Source organism: Pezoporus wallicus, unplaced genomic scaffold (genome assembly GCF_028554395.1).
Source record: "Pezoporus wallicus isolate ANWC-B61680 ecotype Strahan unplaced genomic scaffold, APGP_CSIRO_Pwel_v1 contig_6923, whole genome shotgun sequence".
Classification (NCBI taxonomy): Eukaryota; Metazoa; Chordata; class Aves; order Psittaciformes; family Psittacidae; genus Pezoporus; species Pezoporus wallicus.
Window position 1 is genome coordinate 1,462,181 of NW_026637289.1, and position 24,966 is coordinate 1,487,146.

At 39.0% G+C, this 24,966-nt stretch overlaps 1 protein-coding gene across 1 annotated transcript in view; it reads right to left on the bottom strand.

The window, feature by feature from the left end:
• The window catches only part of PREP (prolyl endopeptidase), a 100,284-nt gene that overhangs the window by 72,405 nt on the left and 2,913 nt on the right, over positions 1-24,966 (bottom strand). The window contains exons 3-6 of the mRNA XM_057404683.1: positions 16,533-16,666; positions 14,139-14,269; positions 11,161-11,370; positions 9,885-10,006 (exon numbers count right to left, since the gene is read on the bottom strand). Coding sequence (XP_057260666.1) covers positions 9,885-10,006; positions 11,161-11,370; positions 14,139-14,269; positions 16,533-16,666 — 597 coding nt within the window. The remainder of the gene's footprint in view (positions 1-9,884; positions 10,007-11,160; positions 11,371-14,138; positions 14,270-16,532; positions 16,667-24,966) is intronic.

Below are 24,966 nucleotides of genomic sequence, written 5' to 3' on the forward strand. Positions count from 1 at the left end.
TTACTGTGTAACCTGTCAGCTAAATAGAACCTGCTTCTTAAAACAGGCCCTCAGTGAATCTTACAGGACTATATAAACTGTATGCTGCCTCCTTTACATGAGGAGCTCTCACCATTCTTCCTCTCTCTACCATATCCAATACAGTCAGTATTTGAACCTGTGAATATCCTAGATATGCCAAAATCCAGGATTTTCAAACAACTCTAGATTCACACTTGTTATGAATTGAGCCCTGTAAGATAATACAATACCTGCTGCTTGAATGGGAAAACCAAAATTCAATTGCTCACAATGGCAGGACAGTGAACACCAAGTCAGCTCTTGGCATATTGCAAACATACTTGCTCTACATAGCTGCTTTGCCAATCCAACTTTTAAAAGCAAAAGATGAATACTCATCTACTTAATGCTGTTATTCACAAAATGACATACAACAGGAAGAACTACCCAAGTGGTAGAGGTTAGCTTTGGATTTCTGGCTGCCTTAAAGTACCTACCAGAAGTTCATCTCAGATGCAGAAAAAAGCTGGCAGCTTAGTCCATCTGAATTGACAATCACTTAATTCATAGCAGATTTTCCCTCAAGTTCTCAAGTGACAGAATTAATAAGATGTGTTTTCTGTCACAAAGCAGTATGAAATTTCTTAGAAACCATCCAAGCTGATAATCTTAAGGACACTTCTGCTTATTATGGCAAGCTAAGTGACATTTAGAAAGTTTGAATAGTTGACATTTTCACTAGGTTTACATACACTAAAATCTAACACTGCTGTTAAATGAACATTAAAGCTACAACCACATTACAGATTTTCTGATAAAGCCTCCTGGTTTGCTTTTGCACACACACACACACACGCACACAATGCAGTTTCCAAAATGGTATGTAACATCATTAATGAATTGTTCTTTCTATTCAGGCTTTGCAAACACACTGTGTCCTGGCAAAGCTTTTTTGAAAGTGCAAGTCCATCAAGGAAAGGCAGGAAGTAACAAGAAGTCATCAGCTTCAAAGTTTTCCTCTCCTGACTTAAGATGTTTTGAGCGTATTCCAAAATTACCAGAATTAGGTGTTTTATTAACAGCTGATAGAGAAAGCTGTTTCCTGCCCATGTTCTTATATGACAATATCTCATGGAAAATGTCACAACCTAGTTCTGGAAGCTTTCCATTTGGCCTCAAACACATCTTCAAAAAAATTTTTATATATTGTAATTACTTCTTCAATTCACCTTAATATTTGTAACATTAGTTGTGCAAAGTATCTCTAGAATTAGTTACACAAAATAAATTTCAGAAGAATTAGGTCCCAATTATAATGCTGTTCAAACACATCCACAACTTTGAAGACACAAGAAAGGAACTTAGTAGAATACAGAGGCAAAGCTCCATGTATGAAAGCTAACAAAAAAACCCAACAACCAAAGACCCCTCAAAACAAACAAAAATAATCCCAAAGGTGTGTCTGTAAATTGCATTTTTTACAGGCATTTTGTCAACAACTAATTATACCCCTAAAAAAAGTCCATGCAGCTGAAAGCTCAGAAGGAAAATAGAAAAGAACACCCAAGACTCCTACTGGACCAAAAAACCCCTATTGTATGAAACAGCTAAGACAGCTTTAACAGGACAGTCTGCAAAATCGAGACATTTTGCCTCCTTCTTCCAAGATGGGAGTATATTCAGAAATAGAAACCAAGATCAGGTGATCTTTTTTGAAAGAAGCATCTTCAGCATTTTCAGACAAACATCAACTGCGAGTATCAGTTCTAATTAAATTAGTGCCTGCAATATGCTTCTTAAACAACTGTTCATACTGCAAAAGCACCAAGTCTCCTTCTCTCCCTCATAAAACATGTCAAATAGTTTCAAGTAGTATATACAAAGACAAATTTCAGTTAAACTCAAGAGTATGACACACAAAATTCTTTCAGTCATAGTCAGAACCCACATAAATTTCTTCTTTGATGATGTGAGTTAACAGAAGACCACTTGTTTTGCCCAAGAAAAAAAACCTATTCACAAATTTCTGATGTTGTTGCTGCCAGGGCAATTCAGAACCTCTGATGACAGCAAATGTGAGTACATCTAATGAATTTTTTCCTTCCACATTCCCAACTGGACTAGTGAAAAGTTCATAGCAGTTTATGTTTAATTTGAAGTAGGAATTCCCAAAGCATATTGTTGGTGGGATGCCAATTAGGTCTGTCTCTATTACTAAAGCTGAGTTCTATTACATCAGTGAGTTCTATAACCCAAAGGAATTTGACAGAAACAGGACAAGACACTGTTGACTGCAGCATGCTAGAATGTTTAGTATTATACTGCAGATTTAGACATCCACACAGCAAAGTCACAATTCGATGAGCAAATACTGGCAGCAGCACCTCCTTATGGGGTCTCCACCTCTAGTTCTTCTTACGGCTATGGTTGCTTGTATCCCTATAAGTTCATTCTCCTAGTCATGTCAGTACAAGCATTCACCATTTGTGAGCTAAACTAGACCGAGGAACTGATCCAGCTGAAAAAAGCAGCATGTTAAACAAAAACAAAACACCACCAAAAAAAAAAAAACAAACACACACACACAAAAAAAAAAAACACAAAACACCCAAAAAAGTAATAAAAGAAAACTAAAAGAAACAAAAAAAAAAAAAAACAAACCACCCAAAACATAACAAAAAATCCAATAAAAAAGAAGCAGAATAAAAGCAGTTCTGCCACATTAGTATCTCGGTCAGTTCACTGTGCAGTTGCACAAATGGCTAGCTAACATACTGCAGCAAGCAGCTGGAAACATGAATAACAGCGGAAGAGATTGCTTACAGCAGCTCAGATGGCAGTACTGATGAATGTGTTATCACAGCCTTAATGCCACTGACCCTTCTACACCATAAGCAGACAAAAGTCTGGGTTTCAGAACGGCAAAAGGAAATAGGATTTCCCCACTATCATTTGGGTTATTCATACACTGCTACATCATCTTCATGAGCTGAATGGCAATCCTTGCTCTTGGCCCACAAATTTATGAACTGAAATTCAGCATTCCATGCAAATCTTAAAATGCGTTCATGGTTCAGCATAAGGGAGACAGCTGTAAAGTCAGAACTGACAATCTCGATCAGAAGTAAATTCTCCCAGTTTCCCACATCCAAGCTCAAAAGAAAACACATCTCAAGAATTTCTTAAGAGATCTGCAATACTAGCCAGCACACATTTCTCCCATTAAAATAATTTCTATAATTTCAAACAACACCCACCAGTAAAAGGTAAGGAGGCTATAAAGTAATAGAACATTTTTAAAATATATTTAGGTCCTGTCAAAATAGGACAACAGAAATCCTGTAGCCCTTCAACTGGAGCTTTTAAAAAACATCATCATAATAATGATTTTATTGGCATAAAACAGCACTAATCCCTAAATCAGCACTAGTAAAGGAAGGATTATTTCAAAGAGCTGATGCTACTAACACAGTTTGTAGTTTCATTGCTGCCATTCAGTCACTTGGCAATTTTGAATTTATTAGCTCTATTATTTCTGAAATATTTGCTGCAACCATCTCTACACCATACAAACATACAGAAGTATTACAATAGCTGTGCTCCCAAGTACTGTTAGTCTTTGAAGAACCAGACTCTTGGAAGTAAAATCTTTACTGCGAAGTTTTGGTTTACAAATTTTGCAGATTTTGTTTCAATGTTACCTGCTCTATTTTGATTAAAAGTAACCACTGCTTTGAAAATCATCAAGAGAAGAAGTAGTTTAACTGTAACTTCAATAAATCAGTGGACATTAAAAAGATAAATTATTTAAAGCCTAATTAGTAACAATTTTCCAATTACTTTTTTCTTTCATTACAAAATATAGTTAATTTCATACCTCCCTTCATACCTCCCGTATGAAGATAGGCTGAGAAAGTCGGGGCTGTTCAGCCTGGAGAAGGGAAGGCTGCTTGAAGAACTCATAGCAGCCTTATAGTATCTGAAGGTGGCCTATAGGGATGCTGGGGAAGGACTCTTTATTAGGGACTGCAGTGACAGGACAAGGGGTAACAGGTTAAAACTTCAACAGGGGAAGTTTAGATTGGATATAAGGAGGAAATTCTTTCCTGTTAGGGTGGTGAGGCACTGGAACTGGTTGCCCAGGAAGGTTGTGAATGCTCCATCCCTGGCAGTGTTCAAGGCCAGGTTGGACAAAGCCTTGGGTGAGATGGTTTAGTGTGTGGTGCCCCTGCCCATGGCAGGGGGGTTGGAACTAGATGATCTTAAGGTCCTTTCCAATCCTAACTATTCTATGATTCCATATAAGGGATCCCAAAAGGGATACTTACATTGTATTCTATTACAACAGTAGTAACCATCTACGACAATCCACAATGAAACTGAAGTTAAATATTTTGTCTACTAGCAGCAAATTTCAAACCAAAAATTCATACATAACTAAACTAAACCAGAAAAAAATAAGGAGCAGGAGAAGGCTGTCAGGTTTTCAGACTTCCTGACTTCATGTATTACTCCTCAACTAAAATGTCAATAGGAGAGACATTAAAGTGCTTTGCTTCCATGTAAAGCACATGACAGCAAACCCAGTGAATATTAATGCTATTTTTTTTTAATACTACCTGGGTCACCACTTCAAGATTCAGGATAAGGAAGAGCTCTCCATTTTTAGTTCACAAATAGGGGCCCTTTGAGTGCATAGTATTATATTAAGGCAACTATATGTATATACACATCATTCCTTTCTAAGCTAACCAATTAAAAGTTTTACCACCTCTGCCCTTTTTATTATCAACATGGAAAAACACTAATCATGGTATAACTTGCTTCTGCATAACACAATACTAAAAAATTAGTCAGATTCAGTTATTAGAGAATACAGTTACATTGAGGAAAAGATAAACTGACTTCTACTTTAACTACACACATTAACACTACTACAATCCACAACCTAAAATCCATCTGCAGTTATTTCACAAACTACTGCTTTTCATACACTAGTGCCCTTTGCATATGGAACAAGGCAGCTGTCATTGCTATCTAATACATTTCCAATGAAATGGAGCAAATGAATCACATGAAAAAAAATAACATCAAAGCTCACTAAAAATCAGAGACAGAATCAAAGTGTCACATTTTAATGCTCTAGCAGTCTTTTGGCCTTTTAACATGATGATGATTGCAGCAAAAACTTCCTTCCACTAAGAGACTTCTTGCGACTGTCTGCACAACCTAAGCCCCCTCCCCCCCCCGTCCCGAAACTGGTACTCTAAGGATGCAAATGCTTCATTTTTTTTCTATTTGCATCATACTGATTTAATAAACTAGATTTCAGCAGCCCTAATGATGGGTGATTATAGGAATACAGAACTTCAGCATCAGGTCCAACAGAATTCTATTCTAAGGTGACAAACATCACTTGTGACTCTTCCTGTGGTTTTCAACTTGCTTTCAAGTGCAACGAAAGTACCACAGCATCAGGAACCTGGCTATTTAAGAGATTACATAGCTTCCACAGCATAATGCACAGCCAGAAAGATTTCCTACCTGCTTCTTAATAGTAAAACTCTAAAATTCTCCAGACCTATTCCATGGCTGTAGGAAGATATTTATAGTAGGCTTCTATTCCAGATTGAGCCTTGACAAAAGCAGTGTAAGGCTTTAGAAAAATACCCACAGACCCATTTTATCCAGGGGCAAGTCTCACCCAAGCAAACCGACAATGTTCTGAGCCCTTCCCCTTCATGCTGCTTGCTCTTCCCCTATGGGTGCTGCACTTCCACACTCCTTCAGTAAAAATACACCATAGCCTGCATACATCTGGCACAGCTTACTCCTCTGGGCTCTGAATTTCATTTGCAAGATCACCTCCATAGTTGAAAGCCATTGATGGTAACTGACAGCTCTAAACATTTAAAAAAGTCAGTTCAGAGACTGTGCACTGTGTTTCTTAGACAATATGAGAAATTGTACTTGGTTTACTGCTGGCAGAACTGAGATGGGAGGGTGGGAGGGCTCTCCTCACCCCCTCCTTTCTTTACAATTTACTTTCCTGCTGGTACCGTAGGCACTTTTAACACTACCAACTGTGAAAGGCTCTTACATAACTTTTTGTTTAACTTTGAGAGTAACACTCTGGCTGTGAAAGAGAGATGCTCTGCGAGTCTGGAGAAGAAAAAGAACACGCCACTTAAACAGAAGAACGGGAAGCTCCCCTTTGCTGCGAGGAGCTGTGACATTGCCAAGGTTTCAAAAATCTTCATACCAGACTGCCCTCTACTGGGATGTTATTCAAATAAACTCTGCCTCTGCTCTTCGCAGCTCCTCCGCCAGCCCAGAATCTGTACCAGAAATACACATGCTTTTTCTAGAGTAATGAAAAGGTTTGATACCCTCTTTTTTAAAACTTATACATCCGACTAACAATAAACAGATTTTATCTTTTTCTCAGAAGCAATCCATTCAAGTGAGGAGTTGGAATGCATCTGTATTTCTATGCCAACACCATTCTAAGCACCACAGATTTTGAATCAAACATACTAGGGGCTGGTGTTGAATGTGTAATGAAGCAAAAAAAACTGAAGCTGTTTTCTTGCATGTTGTCTTGTAAACGTATTAAGTTGATGAGATTTTACACAACCCTTTTTTTGTCCTAGTCAGGGACCTAGTTTCTCAGCTGAAAATATATACCACAACAACTCCCTACAACGCACTTGAGATTACTGAGTTTTAAGTATCATGGCAATATTATTTTTGTTGAAGTCTCCAAAAGAAGCACCTTATCAGGTGTTTTTCACTTGTAAGCAATGTATTTCTCTCCCTCGACCCAACGGTTTCAAGACCTGCAAATTCTGCTTTAAACCCAAATATGGAAGATCAAGCTGTCCCCACTACAGACAAAGGCTTGGTAGTTTTGGCTAGACCGTCCTTCTCTGTCTTCACTGGAGCTTGTGTAAAACATAACCAAATGTATCTAAATATCTGGCCTATCAAGGCTCTGTAGAATAAAAACATTTGTTAATCTGACAGGAATGCATCAAAGCAGACTTTCACAAAACGTTGAGCTGCACAGAGCTGTATTTTAAAATCTGTGGCAGCATATTAGCATCAAGCAATAATATTCAGCACAATAATTTAATTTTCACTAGCGATATCTTAATTTTCCCCCATTACTTTGTGGTGTTCCACTTTCTCAAATAGATAAAACTGACCATAAAACTTGTGTGAATAACTTAAAAGAAGATTTTTTTACTTACTGCACAAGGATGAAACCACATTTTGCAGCTGCACTTTTGCGCATTTTGCAGTTGTGTTCTGGGGTTTTTAATTGCAGAATATGTTTCTTCCTGACCACTAAAATCCATTTTTCATTAGTGTAAGGATGACATAGCCACATTTTACAGCTGAAGCTTACAGCACAACCCCAGATTATTAGCTGTTTTAAAGTACTTCCACTTAGATAAGCTCTTATTTATTTACCAAGGTGTATCTCTCCTTTATCACGCCTCCTTAAGAAGCATTTCTTCTTAAATACCAGCATCTCTGGAAGTTTATGCCTCTTAGATGTCATAAGCAGCCATATAAATTTAGTAAACAAGCACCCAGAGTAGTGGGGTGTTTCTCTATTCAACATCCTCCCCGCTTTCCCAATACTTACAGGGCTGTTTCAATTCCAGTGCCTTCAGAACTGGTAGCTGCACTAGATTCTATTATTCTTTTATCCTAACTGCAAAAGTTACTATCAGTCCCTTCCTCCCACCCCAAAGATCTTTTGAGCATTTAATGTAAGAGCTATATATTCTTATTAATGACAAAATTTCCCAGAGAGATTTCATATCAGATAAAAAGATACTTCTTTTACATTCAAGGCTGGCCTCAACCTTTTATTTCACAATAGAAGAGCCAGGAGATGCAGGCTGCTTCTGGGCACCTTGGACAGGCAAACTCTTTGCTACTCACTGCAGGCACTGTACTACGAATTCTCTTCCGTGGTCCTTCCCATAGTCATTTCTGTTATTTCTGATCTTGAGATGCTCCTTCAACTTAGATAAGAAAAGGCTCTGTTAGTATGCTATTTTCTCAGAGGTGGTTTCGCTATTTGTAAGAGAAAGGTGTCTCTACACCCAATACAGAAGATAACATTTTCATGGGATTTAATAGCATCTGAGACTGCAAACTTTCACTATCCTAAAAAGATGTATAGTCTAATGAATCAGACTACAACAGCCCTCCCCCACGGAACTAAATTTGCCTTCATAACAACATGTGTAGTTTAGCTCACGACACCGCAAAGCAATAATAATAAGCATCATTCATATGAATCAGTGGATACATCACTACAAGACATCTGTTACAAACAGAAAACCCATTTATTTATGGAACTAGGGAAAAATAAGGATAACTATTTCCAAATTCTATTTTATTGCCAGTTAAATTCAACATAACTGACTGGTTTTAAACAGTAAAAAAAAAAAAAATAAAAATCCCAAAGCCCTATTTGCAAGTTTACACTGCTATTCAGGTCAGTTGTTAAAGGTATGTTTCACTATTTGATGAGATCATGTAAAAAAGGCTCTGTTTATTCACAGAACCTACAGGTAAGTCTGATTTGTATAAAGCTCAGTGTGGTCACCTTGCTGAAGAGCCTTTCACATTCTTACTCACTCTTTCATTTTGAATCCCACTGCTCAAATTCTTTGAAAGAACTTTTCTGGCAGCCCACAGAAAAGAAACCCCCACCATATTCATAGGTTAACGTGTTGAAAAGTGTCACATTTGATGACATAGGGAAAAGTAGTTCTATAAAATGAATACCCCAAATCAGGGCAAAATCATTTCATTTTCATCAAAAGCATCAAACCAAAAGAGACCCTATAGAGAAACAAAATGCACTGATTAAACACAGTAGCTAAGAGAGTATGAAGAATTACAACAGAGCTCTGTTCCCGAGCCGAAAGTCAAAACACTGCACTGCACCAGCTACCAAGGAGGAGAAACATGACTGCTACTGCTGAACCCAGGACACCACTGCAGAAAACACATCAGTTCCCTGATAAAACACAATGATCACCACTACATTCCAACAACACTTAAAACGGTGCCTTCAATCAAGCACTGTTAAATCTAATACGAATAATAAAACACACATTAATTACAGAACTTAGGGTCTGTTGAATCATTCATGGAAAGCACAATATATTACCTATCATTGTTCACTGAGACTTTGCATAAGATAGTACTAGCTCAACAAAATAAGCTTAAGAAATCAATTCTAGCAGTCACCTGTTTCAGTTCCAGTGACACAGTCCACACTATATTTGTGTTAATAAAACTTGCTGTAGGGAAACTGTAAAGCCTCTGTAAAGTCTCTACTGTAAAGTACACAGTATTAACAGTTTTTAACTTGAATGCTTCCATTCTTCAAGTAAGCAGAATAGATGTATTTCATTTTCAGGAAAGACATCACAGAAATAAATCTAAATAAAATAAATACATGGCAAAGAATATCTAGACATGCTGATTACTAGAATAAGCTTTTTGTGCAGGGACTGAAGGCTGCAGCTCAACACTGACTAAGAAGAAACAAGTATAGTGACACATTGTCCACCAAATGATCCTTCTGCGTCCTGGAATGTGTATCAGTGAAGTGTCCTCAGTGAAGAAAAAGGGTATGTGATTGTGTCATTATAGGCTTGAGGACCAATGTAAATCAAACTGGACAATCTTATTTTCAGCAATTCTTAGTCAAGGATTCTTAGCTCAGTGATCAACTCTGCAACACTAAGGAAAAGCGTTTAACAAAATGTTTCCTGATTTGTAGCTACTATCAGTGTTAGAAACTGAAAAACTGAATATAACAATGACAAGCTTCCAGGTGTTTACCATACCTCAGCTCCACCCATCCATTTTGGCTCATCAGGAAATTCAGCACAAAGGATATCTTCTGACTGGTTAGTTCCTAACACATGATAATGCAGCTTTTGGTGCAGATTAGTGGAGGTCTCAGTACCTAGTGAAATGAAGATATTTAAACCAGTCAGCTCTTAAGGAAATCCAACAACCAAATAACCCTTAGAAAATTCTGTATTCCTTTGCATATAAAAGAATAATTTAGCAGAGAGAACTAGCACTGCTTCAGTCTACAACCATTCACCTCAAAACAAACACCTCCCTACAAGACAAAACAGAACATCAAACCATGCTGCGAACCTGCTACCCTTTCCTTTTATTGCTGACAATACATTCTTTTAATTTAAAGATTTACCACATCAAGATCTACTTTCTACAAATACTCACCAAGCAAAGAAAAACAACAATCCTTGCCACCCTCTAATGCTATTTTTGGTCCCATTTTACCCTAGGCAACTAAGGGAGATTTATTGCTAAGTAAGATTCCTAGAAACCTTCATATTTCTGTTTGCTGAAAACAAAATCAGTCTTTTAAAGCACTGCATGAGGTACTACTTGATTATTTTGTTGTTGTTGTTGTTTCAAGACTTCACCTTCTGAGATACAAACATAATTAAAAGTAAAAAACTTGCAAGTCTGGTGAAATGACAGGCTGCAAAAGCAAAAGCTTTCTCAAAGGTTTAATAAAGAGCACAGCTCCAAAAGAAACTTCATCAGTAGCACTGCCTTATAATAAGAGCTGCTAAATTCCTTCCCTACTGATGCTCCTCAGCAATTTATTCCACTTTTTGCACTGTTCCTTGAATTTTGCTAGTATAAACATTTTGTGTTGCTGTGAATTATTCTGGCTGTATAACAAAAACCTTATGCCCCAGATTTCTGGGACATATCTGGTCAATCTCCCAAGCCACTTAACCTATCCCACAACAATGAATAAGGAGATCTAAGCAAGCTATCACCAGACATCAAATTCCAGCCTTTCATACACTTTGTATGAAAGCTAAATAAATCATTGCAGAGAAAAAGAAAAGAAGCAGCAAACTTTTAAGAGAAAGACACGGACAGACAGACAAGAGGATACTCACACTAATTGAGTATAGGTTTTGGTCATACAAGACGTAATATGATATTTAATTGTATAAAATAGTACAGCCAGTTATTTCAATATAATCTCATAGAGCTGTTTGTTACACCAATTTACTGAAAAGGTAATTTTGCTTCCCCAAAGCATGCAATCAGTACAGCCATACTTACCATCACTTTTCCCATCTTGTTTTGGATAGCAGTTATAGAACATGCCTCTTCCATCATGAGTCCATGCCATGCAACTGAATTTAACTCTCTCCAATGTGTCAGGAAGATCCTCAGGACCTTCTACTTTCATAAACTTGATAGTAACCCAATCAGAGCCACTAGAACTCAGGCCATACGCAAAGTATTCACCATCTTCACTGAATGCATAACCTAGGAAATGGGAGTCAAGCAAAATAAAGTAATAAGCAGCAAAAGGGATCAATATTCTCAAGAAAGTGTTAGTTATTTTGCCACACAACTTATTTTTTACTGCACGCTAGCCAAGTCCCAATGAAAGAGAGGTGAAATTAGGAAATACTTAAAAGAACTGTGTTCAGTGAACACTGAGAGAAGAGGGCATGTTCTCTAAAAGACAGTGCAAGCAATTATATCTGCTATCACTTGGGATTCACAGCACTTTTCTAGTCTCTGTGGATTTCAAGTTGTTCACAGATATCAGATGAGTCCAGGCATGCATACTTGGGAAACATGGATACATCACTTATCCCCAACAAATGAATTATGATTTGAGTAATAGTAACTTCTCCTTCCCTGAGTTTGGAGGAGAAGAAGTGGAGACTGAAAATGCACACAGGTAGAGAACTTGAAGTGAGATTTCAGGAGAGAAACAGTAGCAAAGAAGCCAACAGAAATTAAGATGCAAGCAATGCATCCTGAAATATAGCAAATAACACTTCAATATTGGAGTCACTGAAAACTAGACCTTGCAGAAACCATTGAAACTGAAGTAACTGGAAAAATTCGCCACCGGATGCAAATGGATTAATCCCCAGTATGCTTTGCTAAAAACTTTGATATATATGTTGCTCTATCCAAACTGAGGAAAACAAGATTCTGAAAAAAACTCAAGAGCTTCCGGCATAGCTGATAAGTATCGAACTCACTCTTGCAAATCAACTCAAGTGAGGAGATTAAATTATCACAGGCCTGTACAGACCTCAAACTACTGAAAAAACACACAAACAAGACACATTTCATAGAAGTCGTAGGTTTGAGAGGCACCATTGTGCCATCCTAACATACTCTCCCCCATAAGAACACAAAAGTGGCCATTCTGATTCAGAACAAGATTCCACCTAGCAGTCCTCAGGAGTAACCCCAAGGAGATGCTTACAAGAGTAAGAACAATGCAAGCATATGTACTATTTTCCTCATTCTTGCAACCTCTGACTGCTTTTAGCTTAGGAGACTTCATTTCCATGAAGTAGCTGGTTAATAATCCTCAGTGCTTCCCTCTTCCTTGACTTTGGTCAGCTTGCCTTTAAACCCAGTTTTTTGCACCACTAATGTCCATTGGTAAGGGGTTCTACAAATCTACTTGTGGCATGAACCATCACCTTCTTTTATTTGCTCTGGACTCAACTCTACTGCCTTAATTTGATATCCCCTAATTCTTGTAATAGAAAAAGGATGATTAACCAACCCCTTTTAGCTCTCTCTCCATGCTACTGCATGACACAAATGATTCCATAGTCTTCTTACTATATACCTCGTAAACTGTCCCTTTTCCAAGCTGATTGATCCAGGCACTCTCAGTTGTCTCTGACCTTTGCTCCATACCCTCGACTGTTGCTACTGCCCTCCTCTGAACTGTATTTCAGAGCCCCTTTTGAGCTGAGGGGACTGGAACTATATTTAGTATTCCCTGCTACTCTATAAATCTCTGGGTTGCTAATGTAATGGTGTTTTCTGTTTCATTCTCTATTTCCTTCTTAATAATTTCTGATACTTGATGTGCTTGTTTGGCTGCTACTGATAACCAGGCTGACATTTTCATGGAACTATTATAGACTAAGAATTGTTCCCAAGTGGTCATGGTCAGTTCAAAGTCCATTCCATCCATTCCTCTGCAAATGAGATTTGGATTGCTTGTCCCTGTGCTTCACGTAATTTATCTGCACAGAGACTTTTACTTGTTAATTTATTGACCATTTGCTATTGCGAACATCTTCTTGCAGCTCTTCATTCTTCAGCTTTCACCTGGAATAACTTTGTATCTTCACCAACACTTCTGCCTCACTGCTCACTCCTTTTTCTAAGAAATATGAACATAGTGAACAGTGCGAGTACTAGCATAGCCCCTGACAGAACTCTACTTATGATTTCTACTTTGACAGTTGATCAGCTATTCCTGTCTCTGCCTTTAAATCAATTACGTATCAACATCAGGAGTTTCCTCCTCCTGTTCCATGGCTGTTGGTTCTTTAAGTGCATTCAGAAAGAAACTTCGTCATAAGCTTTTTAGAAATACAGAAAGGTTATATGAACCCAATTCCTTATACCCACAGTTTAAGGAAAGGCTTCTCACTAAGGAAAGCCATATTGATTCTTTTCAACTAGATCACACTTAGAGATGCATCCACTAATTCTGATTCTGCCCTTCATTTTTATCAGCTGGTCTTGAACAGATTTAAAGGCTTCTAGGTCCAAGACTCTTGCTTCTACAATAACCCAACAGGGAGTGGGAAAATGGGCAGCTAACTCAAGTTAAAAGCAACAAAGTAAACACAACTAATTTTGTGATTCTCATAAAAGTTAATGTTACATTCCTCCACAGTCTCTAACTTATTGACTTGTGTTAAAGATGCAAAACACAGTTTTAAGAAAATTAGTCAATATAAATACATATGCTTTTTTTTCCTTGCTATGGACAGCATCAAGATTTGTTCATATTTCAGTGGAAACTTGCTACAAAATTGTAAAAAAAGATGTTGAGAAACTAAACAAAGTTAATTGTGAATACAATGTAGATTTAGAAGTATTCTTCTGAAACACTACACAAATCCACATGTCTATTGTGACTACTTTAATTAAAACAAGCAATTCTAGCCATACATTTGTAGGTGAAGAACTGGAAACCATTTCCAACTTCTGCTAAAGACACAGACTTACTCAGCAGGAACTTCCATCTCACTGACCTCGTAAAGCTACAGTGCCATCATCAGAAAGCTTATTTGGATCAAGAAAAACTTTGGCATCGGCATCCAAGGAATCTTGTACATATAAAACTCGCTGGTTCTGCAGTCCTGTATTGTAGAAGTGGAAATACCTAAAAGAACACAAGAGGCAAAAATAAGTAGGAAGAACTCAGATTTTTAGCTAGACAAGCATGAAAAACTTGTATGAGATTGTTACAAGGTGGAAAACAAACAAACAGAAAGATAAATATATAAGGCAAACAAAAGCTTGAAGGAAGCGTAGGACTCTCTGAGACTGTGCAATATTTGGATACAATTGTGGGAACCTGGTAAACCCAGAAGGGGAAACTATACTCACAAAGACCTGGCTAACAATCTGAATTAGTAATATGTTCAAATACTAACAATAATGTTCAATGAGTGAAAATTGCAAGATTCAGAGGAGTAGAAGATACATAATTTTCCATCTGACCATACATTTTCTAGCAAATTCCATCTCTGAAATACTGGGCAATAAGCTTGGAAGCAAAGGTCAAAAACTGTGACAGACACACCACCTCCCTGAGCACTCTTCCCTTCTGCAGATTCTACAAAACAGCATTTCAGACACTGTCTTTAGCATCTATTCTTCAGCAGAACATTGGAGAAATTAAATTTAAGAATTTCTAAGTGTCACAGGAAGCTTAGACAGCTCTTCAAATAGAACAGTTCCTCTCCCTGCCCCTTACTAAGTGTTACTTAACTTGGTAGATCCTTCTTGATCACCTCACACACCATAACACACAATTTTTAAACCCCTGTGATTTAAGTTTAGCATGTGTCAATAAACAAGAGTAATACTAAAAAAAAACCCTAAGACAACATCTATTAAAATTAAAGTAAACTGTCATAAGCTAAAGCACATTGAACTCCTGGTATAAATGTTCTTCCTGGAGGACAGTGTGTTGCATCAAATTAAGCCTTATCTCTAGTGGAGACTATATTCATCACTGCCATGAACACTTCTGCAACATCAAATTTCAACAGTACTGAAGATAACCACATGCAGGCATGTTTGCACTGTACATGGAGAATGGGTCCAAGAATCCAGAGCAGTCACTGACCAGGCCTGCTCAAGAATCTGATTCAGCATAGCTGTATTTGCATGAGCAGCACATACAAAATATTCTTTGCCTGACTCGCTCAAAAAGGCCTACTCTGGATACAGCACTGCCCTAAACAGCTCCACAGCTTCTGGGCTTAAACCTCACACTGACATGCTATGCTACATCAGTGACAAACCAACATCAGCTTGGGTTCACTCCTCACAGTGTACTTTCACAAAAACCCACACAGTACAGACTTTTCCTCCCTTAGTAACAAGTACCTGCATCTTCCTCACAGCATAGGACAGAGAACTAAAGAGTAGCAGATTTTCCTCAATATATGTGCAGAAATCTTAAGGCAATGAGACATATTCTGCTCTTTCCTATGGATGACAGTGAAAATATACCTGGTATGCCTGGGTGTCCACTCAACAAAGATGAAACAAATTGAAAATGCCATGAAAGACAATTTGTGTTTCACATGATTTAAGAATAGCTAGTTGTTTAACACTATCTCTTTTTCAACTGCCAGAATAGTCTTCAGATGTTACTAAGTTAACCAGCAGTTTAATCCTTTTACTCCCTTCCTCTAGGATATTGTCAGTGTTTCTCAAAGAGGTCACAAAACTGAGTAGCAGCTGCAGTCTCCAGACCTCGGGTAAGCCACAGAAGCACCATCTCTTTGCCTAACCACAACATTAAAACAAGTAGGCTAGATACTGGAATACAGGAAGGTTTGTTTATTTCTTAGAAGACAGATCTTTTTGCATCAGTTGCCTTAAGTCCTCCAAATGATTCTTCCCCTATCCTCTTCAGGTACAGGATCAGTTCTTCACAAGAGAATCCCACTGGTTATGACTAAACAAAAATCCTACCAGCTGTTCAAAGTACAACCAACATAAGAGCAGTGTTTTAGTGAATATTCAGAACAATATGCACATGACAGACTTGTGCTGTTTTCAGCATGAGGTGCCTTTAACTATACTGACAGTGACAAACCCTGAAAGGAACTCCTAGAAGTTTTACTTTTAAAAAATTCATTCTACAAAGTTGTCTGAGTTTTGATAAACTCACAAATCTTCCTATGAAAAGACAACAAAAACCCCAAGAAGATAATATGATTGAGAACTGGAGACAGTCAAAGCACTTTGTGCTCTGCATCATGCAACCATATATATTAACAATGGCTTACTCTTCCTACTTCCCAACTATAAAGGAATTAATACAATTTATAATTTGCTTTGTTACTACTAGTTGCTTTTGGCTTGCTTCACATTCACCATCAACTACAAAGACATTCCTCACGTACCTCTTTCCTTTCTTGAAGTGGCAACTGTACTTAGGATAATCGTAGAGTTCAGTCATTCGTTCTTTGAACAGTCCTCTGACAGGACACTGCTCGAGAAAGGGTACTGTAAGCTTGTTCTGAGCCTCCACAAATGCCTGAAAGAAAACAATCCCCCCAAAAGAGACATGAACTCAAGCAGAAACATGTTTCCCACAGGAAACCCTATTTTCTGAAGCAATGCATCACAGACATCTTCCCCGCATATAGGTTGTACAGAGTGTTACACCTGAAGATTCTTATACATTTACATTACGGGATGCTGGGGAGGAAGACCTCGTTAGGGACTGTAGTGATAGGACAAGGGGTAACAGGTTAAAACTTAAACAGGGGAAGTTTAGATTGGATATAAGGAAGAAGTTCTTTACTGTAAGGGTGGTGAGGCACTGGAATGGCTTGCCCAGGGAAGTCATGAATGCTCCATCCCTGTGGGGGTGTCCAAGGCCAGCTTGTACAGAGCCTTGGGTGAGATGGTTTAGTGTGAGGTGCTCCTGTCCATGGCAGGGGGGTTGGAACTAGATGATCTTAAGGTCCTTTTCAATCCTAATTATTCTATCATTATGCCACAATACTGTAATAAGACTGATCTTATATCCTGAAAAACTTCTCTCCATGGCATGCACTGAGGAAGCCAATGTTCTGGCCCAAAACAGCCCAGATTCCTGCCATTACTCTTAAAAAGAAAAAAAAAATCAAAAAAACACCCAAGCATTATGCTTTTAAAAACTGTCTTTATATTTACCTAAATGGCATAGAAAAGCTACAGTATATACCCTTGAGATACCATCTTCTCCATCTTCCCTTACTTCATCACAAATATACATCACTCCAATACTCTACAATAAGAAACAAAGAAGAGAGTCCCTTTTGCCCACAGACAGCACCACTATTTCAAGACTCGGAAAGGGCTGAAAGATGATACAAAACACCATGTGCACCATCTGTTCATCCTATTAACATAACACAGAGGATTAGTCCCAGACAGTATTTCCTGGAAAGGTCAAAGCACTGTCCACAGATCAGTTCTTAGTTACAAAAGTCAAGAGTACCTAATCTTGGAGAAGGTAACTTTGAGGAGTCTGATTTCTTTCTCTGAGTCACAAACACTTAAGGACAGTGGCCAAAACCATTACTACTCCAGCTTTTTGTATAGGCTGCCACTCCCATGGCATGCACAGAAAAAAATGGCACTCAGTGTTAGACCATTTCTATTTATAGCACAATACATTAACATAAAATTAATACCTAAGTGTCTTAAGGGCAACCACAGCTACTAAGAAGCAGACATGCAGGCTCTTCAGTCTCTAACATAGAGCAGGAAGGACAGGACACAGTGTAAGTGATTGATTCACTGCCAGATATCACAATGATGGCTGCAGTACCACTCTCGGACCCCAGCCTCTTTCCTCCAGCCTTAAACGCTGTCCACTCATCTCTTGCTTACACAGGTCTCTTTCCCAGTTGCTCTGAAAGATGCTATAAATCAGTCACACAATAAGCATATGAACACAGGACAACTACAAACGACAAGAGTGAACTGCATTGCAGGGCATAACCCACAGAAACAGAAGGGCTACAATCCATATTCCATAACTTGAATTTGACAGTTCTTCAGAAAAGCCAGCTGCTGTACAGAGTACCTGGCATACATTCACCAATTGTTATGAATGTTTACTCATTTACTAATTCTTCAGGTGAAAAGATGGAAGAATACAGCATAAAACCCTTTCAGCAGCATTTTACAGACATGTCACATTGTGAGAAGTGAGCACGTGGGGCAAGTAGAGAGAAACTCTCCCTCCCATTTACCTTGCTGACTCAGCTATGCCTAGCCAAGAGCTGCACTACATGCCAAGCTGTGTTTTCAGAGCCTTGCCAGGACAAAAGGTAAAGGTGAAAGTGCATTAATTATGGTCAGTCTCCCCCTGAGATGTGTTTGTTCATGCCTAGCAAAGCATACAGAAACTGATAAGCTTTAAACACGTGAGTGCAGAATTAGTAATGCTCTAAGAGCACTGGGCTAAGTGCTGAAACATACTAGTTTAACAACACATGGTTTGGCTACACACAAGTCAACACTCAAGGATGACATAAGAAAGCAAGCACTATAGCACTGAAAATGAACAGATTCAGAAGGCTGACAATGATGACTTTTGGACCTTTATTCAAAATTAGACTTTACACATCAGCAAGAATCAAATCAGGAAATGACACCTTAAGAAAAAGGGAAAAGGTGAATGCATTGCCAAAGAAAGGCAAATTTTTGCTTCTGATCTCCCTTTGAGGATCATAGTGGCAACAGACAGCTTTAATACCCAGCATGGCAGCACAGCACATCCTAGTGGTAAGTGAAAAATAACATGCAGCCTTCACACACACCCCACACTCCCCCACAATCAGATGATGAAAAAACTTAACAAACTCTACCCAAGAATTATGTGTATCTGAGTTTGTTTTCTCTAAATGGAAATGCAAATTTTAAAGACCACATACACAAAAATCTAGACAGCACATGCTACACAAATAAACTACTCAAATTGCTGTGACATTTTCAGAGCAAAGATGTCTTTAAAAAGCATGTATAAAACCATCCATTGCACTGAATGGGCAAAAGCACTTTCCAGTTGCATTTACTGGACAGAAAGTGGCACACACCTCTTTCATCTATCAACAGTGCAATCGAAACAGTAACACTGCTGCAAAGGCATACTAGAACTGTGCCTTACTCACTTTTAACTGCACAGCCACACCTTAGCACATCTGCTTTCATTACTTTCATTTCATTCAAAGAGAAGACACAAACTTTCTTTACAAACATTGTAAGAATGCACAACAGCATGCTCACATACTAACTACTGCACTCACAGCTGAATCAGTAGTAATTCTGTTTCTAGAGAAACTTAATATAGTTTTCTCCTTTACCCTTAGCATGCAACAAAGATTCGAAGACTATTTGTAAAAGGGAATGACGCTGCTATCTGAAAAAGGAGGAACAAATTACAGGTTTTTGAAAGAGCTCCACTGAGAAGAATCCAGCCCAATCTGGGAACTCTGTTGTTCTTACACTTTTAAGTACAAGGTTGTACTTACGTTCAAAAAGCAATATATAATTGAAATATTGCCCTACAGGAACACATGTCAGCAGAAACTTTCAGAGTAACCAACTCCATCCATCACGCTGAGCTAAACAGATGCCACTCAGGCTATAGGGCTAACAGTAACTGTGTATCTTCATAAGCCTATACAGAAAGATTCTTATTTTGCCTGTAGAAATCTACATCTCTTGATTGATCGTAAGCATTAAACCAGGACAGAATTTGCTAGCAGAAGAAAGGACAGAATAAGGGTCTAGGTGAAAGACTTTGCTATGGTCTAAAAAACTGCTTATTTCCCACAAAGTGTTAAAAACAAACCAAGAAGTTGAGAAGTCCCTTCAAGTCAAACCCAAGACCACAGTAAAAGTGTACATTTGCAGTTGTGGCCTATGTTGTCATCAGAAGTGTTTTACCAGTGTTAACACAACTTTTCAACTATGCTGGGGATAATTCCTCAGTCTATCTTGAAGGTCAGTGCAAAGGTAGGAGCAAAGCAAGAACCCACATTCTCCAATTCCTCTCTCCAACATGAGGTAGGAACTTTCCCATCTGACGAGGGGCTCAGTTTTTATTTATGTATCTGGAGAAAGGAGTTTTGTTTGCTTACGGCTGCACATGACTACTCCAGCCAAGCATACAGAGGGGAAAAAAAAGCATGCAGATCATGAACATGAAAGAACATACTTCTTGAACAACCGCTTTTCCAAATGAGATAGAGGATGTGGCTTGATTGAGCTTAACCAGCAATAAGACTGAGCATCTGACAAGAAACAGTTTTGCTTAGCCACCTGCAGATTTCAATAATCTCATTTTTGTAGCAGATTATATATACACTATATGTGAAATACGATCATGTTAGTGACCCGGATGGAAAAATTCTAGACCTATTTGGCTTTCACCTAATTAAAAGTAGGCTGTAGGCAGGAAAGATCCCATTCCGGAACCATCTTATATCCAACTATCATGTGGCCTTGGGGTGACCTAGATTAAACATATGCGCCAATAAAAAACTAATCCACTAAAGGCTTCTTTCCCAGAACATCACCTTGCTATACCCATGCAACAGAGGGACAGAAGCATTCCTGTTAGTGCAAGAAGGAGAATGAGGACAGAGAGAAACCACAGAACTACCTGACTTAATGGAAACCTGCAAACTATAGTAGATCAGGTACTCTCACTGCAAAAATACCTGATTAAGCCAACTACCAAAAAAAACCCACCATCCCACCATTCTATGTTCACTTGCTTGTAAGCTGCTAACTTTGATAATTGCCCACAAGATGATTTGGACTAGCCACAGAAGCAATGAGCATTATTCTTTATGCTCATAGCTGTTGTGGGTAATTTCTTTCAGTCACAGCCCTGTTAACCCTACAGTGGGCATCAGGTGAAACTACCATGAAAATTCTAGAGTTAAAAACAACCTCATTTGCCTTTGCCTCTTTCTCCATGCTTCAAGAAATAGTAAAATTGATGTTTCACCAATCCTATCAACACAGAAACAAAGGCCTTCCCACTTATTATTTCTGTGACCACACCTATGCTTGACGTGACTATTTCTGCTACGTCTAGAAAAGCAGAATTCCAACATATCTCTGTATCTAATCAACAGCACACATTCAAATAATTTTGATTGTTCGCACACACAAAAAGATTCCTAACTTAGTAAATGAATGACATTCAGTCTCCATTTTTGGTATAAACCAGAATTTTCAGTGTTACACGCACTCAAATAAAACAAGCAAGCATGTTGTAAACTAGAACCAAATAAGGGCTCTTTCACTATAAATGAGCATGGATGACCAAGGAATTCCTCTTCTAGTTCTGTACTTAAGACAAAGAAAATTAAAAGTAACCTATTGTTGGAAACTTACACAGGATATTTTGACTTTTCTCCAAAATAAATGCAGGTTTAGGATATTAAGGACTGCATAAAGAGAGAAAGCGACTTGGAGGAAGAATGGGAAGGACACAGATCTCAAGGTCAGTGACATGAAGGCTTGAAAAGCCTACAAAGGATGCTCCAAATTCTCTGTGAAGACTGCACAGTCATCCAACTGCCTCTATACTAGCGTCTGGTTATTCTTTGATCTGGTAGGTGTAGAATGGCTATTCTGCAGGAGTTCTGCAAACTATCTCAAGAACTTGGGAGATAAAAGTATTAAGTTAGCAAGAGTGGCCATCAGCAACCTCTGCTGCAGAGCACAAAGAAGTGGATAATAAAGCAGATGAAAGGAATTTAGGACTTCAAGATTTATTTTTTTTTTGGCATCTTCTATGAAAGAGGTACAAAAAGCAAAATACTTTATTTCCCTTTGATCATTAATTCCTGGAATTTTGGAAAAATATGACATACAAAAGAACTCCCTCTACTCTTTGCATCATACTACTACTGCACTGCAAAATTCTGCCAAGGCATGTGTTTTTAGAGTGTAGGCACGTAAGATTCAACAATATTTTCATTCCACCAACATGACATCTTGTGTCTTGATTGCTGCATTTTTAGGAAGATGTTATAATCCCCCATTCCTTATTTTGCTTCCTGTATAAGCTACAACCTCTGGAGAATGAGATTCACCCTTCTCCAACTGTTCTCACCCAACCTGTTCATAATGTGTCATGAGAGAATTAAACACTGTCAGGTCTTGACATTTTCTCAATCCTAACTCTTCCATAGGATCCTGTAAACCACTTCAATAGATATTTGTAAGGCTGCTGAAAGGCAGACATAACCATATCTCCCCACACATACTTCCCTCTGAATCTGGCACAAACTATTGTACGTATATTATTTCTTAAGGATGCCAAAATCAAAAAATCAGAATACTCCCAACTTTCTAAGTATCTAATTTTCAATGTTGTCCTGGGTTCAGCAGTAGCAGTCATTTTTCTCCTTCTTAGTAGCTAGTGCAGTGCTGTGGTTTTGACTTTCGGCCTGGGAACAGCACTGATAACACCGATGTTTTTAGTTGCTGCTCAGTAATGTTTACTCTGACCAAGGACTTTCTGAGTCTCATGCTCTGCCAGGGAGGAGGGGAAGCTGGGAGGAAGTAGAGACAGGGCACCTGAACCAGACTAGCCAAAGAGGTATTCCATACCACGGCACATCATGCCCAGTATATAACCTGGGGGCAGTTACCTGGAAGGGCTAGATCACTGCTCGGGTCAGACTGGGTATTGGTCGGCGGGTGGTGAGCAGTTGTATCCTCTCCCTTTCTTATTTCCCTTATCATTATTATTACTGGTGGTAGCAGTAGTGGCTTTGTGTTAATACCTTAGTTACTGGACTGTTCTTATCTTAACCCGTGGGAGTTATATTCTTTTGATTCTCCTCCCCATCCCTCTGGGAGTAGGGGGGAAGAAGCAAGGGGGGAGTGAGCAAGGGGCTGCGTGGTTCTGAGTTACTAGCTGGGCTTAAACCATGACAGTTCTTTGTGGTGCCCAACATGGGGCATCAAAGGGTTGAGATAACAACAGATCTGACTGGATTGTGTCTAATCGTATTTGTGATAAGCATTTATTGTTTCGGATTAATAGTCACTCGTCACAATGCTGATTTATTGGCTCTCAAAGTTGCTGCTCTTGATTTCAGAGTTTCAGCATGTTGAACCTTACTTACAGCCAGTATTTGCTGGTTTAGTGTTTATCGGCTGGAAGGCTTGGGCTAAGGTTCTTTTTTCACTGTACTTTATGCTAATGACTTGTAATACAATAGACTCACTGATCATAAAACTGCTCTGGTTTGAATTCCCAGTGTGGTCATCACCTCTATACTTTGGGAGATATATAATGGAAGTGTTTAGCAATTACACATCTTTATTTTCCTCCTTGAGTGGTCAACCTATGAAGGAGACATTCCGTTATGCTCCCAGCTCCCCCACCAGTCTATTTACAGCATCATTTGAGAGTTCTGAAGGTTTTGAATGGCCTTTGAGTACCCTTAAGACCTGCCTGCTCATTGTGATGGGGATTAGCATGTTGGTACACGTATAGAGTGTGTTTCACCCATGACCATTTCATCTGATCTCAAAAGTTAAGCAGAGTCGGGTTTGGGTCTTGTCTAGGGTTAGATGATGATACAGGAGGACCAAGAGATTTTCCCCAAGGCTGGACAGTTGTGAGTGGCAGGGTGTGTGGGACAGTATGGGAAAGTATCTAGGCCAGTGGGCCCCTCCAGTGCTTTGGAAGCATCGGAGATGGAAGGCAACTGTATGGAGTATCCAACGAGAAGTTGCAGAAACTGCTGAAGGAGAGGGTGAATGGAGTCAGTCTGCTGAGGTGAAAGCCATCCAGCTGGCCTTGGACATTGTTGAACAAGAAAAGTGGCCAGTACTTTATACTGACTCATGGATGGTGGCAAATGCCCTGTGGGGATGGTTGCCTCAAAGGAAGCAGAGCAACTGGCAGTGCAGAGGTAAACCCATGTGGGCCACTGCACTGTGGCAAGATATCGCTGCCCAGGTGCAGAACCTGGTGGTGAAGGTACACCGTGTAGATAGATGCTCATGTACTCAAGAGTCAGGTCACTGAGGAACACCAAAACAACCAACAAGTGGATAAAGCTGCTAAGATTGAAGTGGCTCAGACAGGCTAAGATTGGCAACATAAGGGTGAATTATTTTTGGCCTGGTGGGCCCATAACACCTCAGGCCATCACGGCAGAGATGCAACATACAGATGGGGTCGTGATCAAGGGGTGGACTTAACAATGGACACTATTGCCCAGGTTATTCACGAGTGTGAAACATATGCTGCAATTAAGCAAGCCAAGCGGTTAAAGCCTCTTTGGTATGGAGGAGGATGGCTGAAGTACAAATACAAGGAAGCCTGGCAGACTGACTATATCATACTCTCTCTCCTGCTCTGAAAGACTCTTACAAGAGACGGAACCTGACATCATGGACCGGATGAACTCAGCAGCTTTAAAGGGATTGGTCCATGCACTAAGGAATGATATCTCTCACTCTGTGTGTGTGTGTGTGTATATATATATATATATATATATATATATATACATATATATATATATGAGATGAGTGATGGTATATTGAAAAATGTGGGATCTGAGCACGACATGAAGGGTATGGAATAAGGGGTGGATACTGTCCTGGGTTCAGCAGTAGCAGTCATTTTTCTCCTTCTTAGTAGCTGATGCAGTGCTGTGGTTTTGACTTTCGGCCTGGGAACAGTGCTGACAATACCGATGTTCTTAGTTGCTGCTCAGTAATGTTTACTCTGACCAAGGACTTTCTGAGTCTCATGCTCTGCCAGGGAGGAGGGGAAGCCGGAAGGAAGTAGAGACA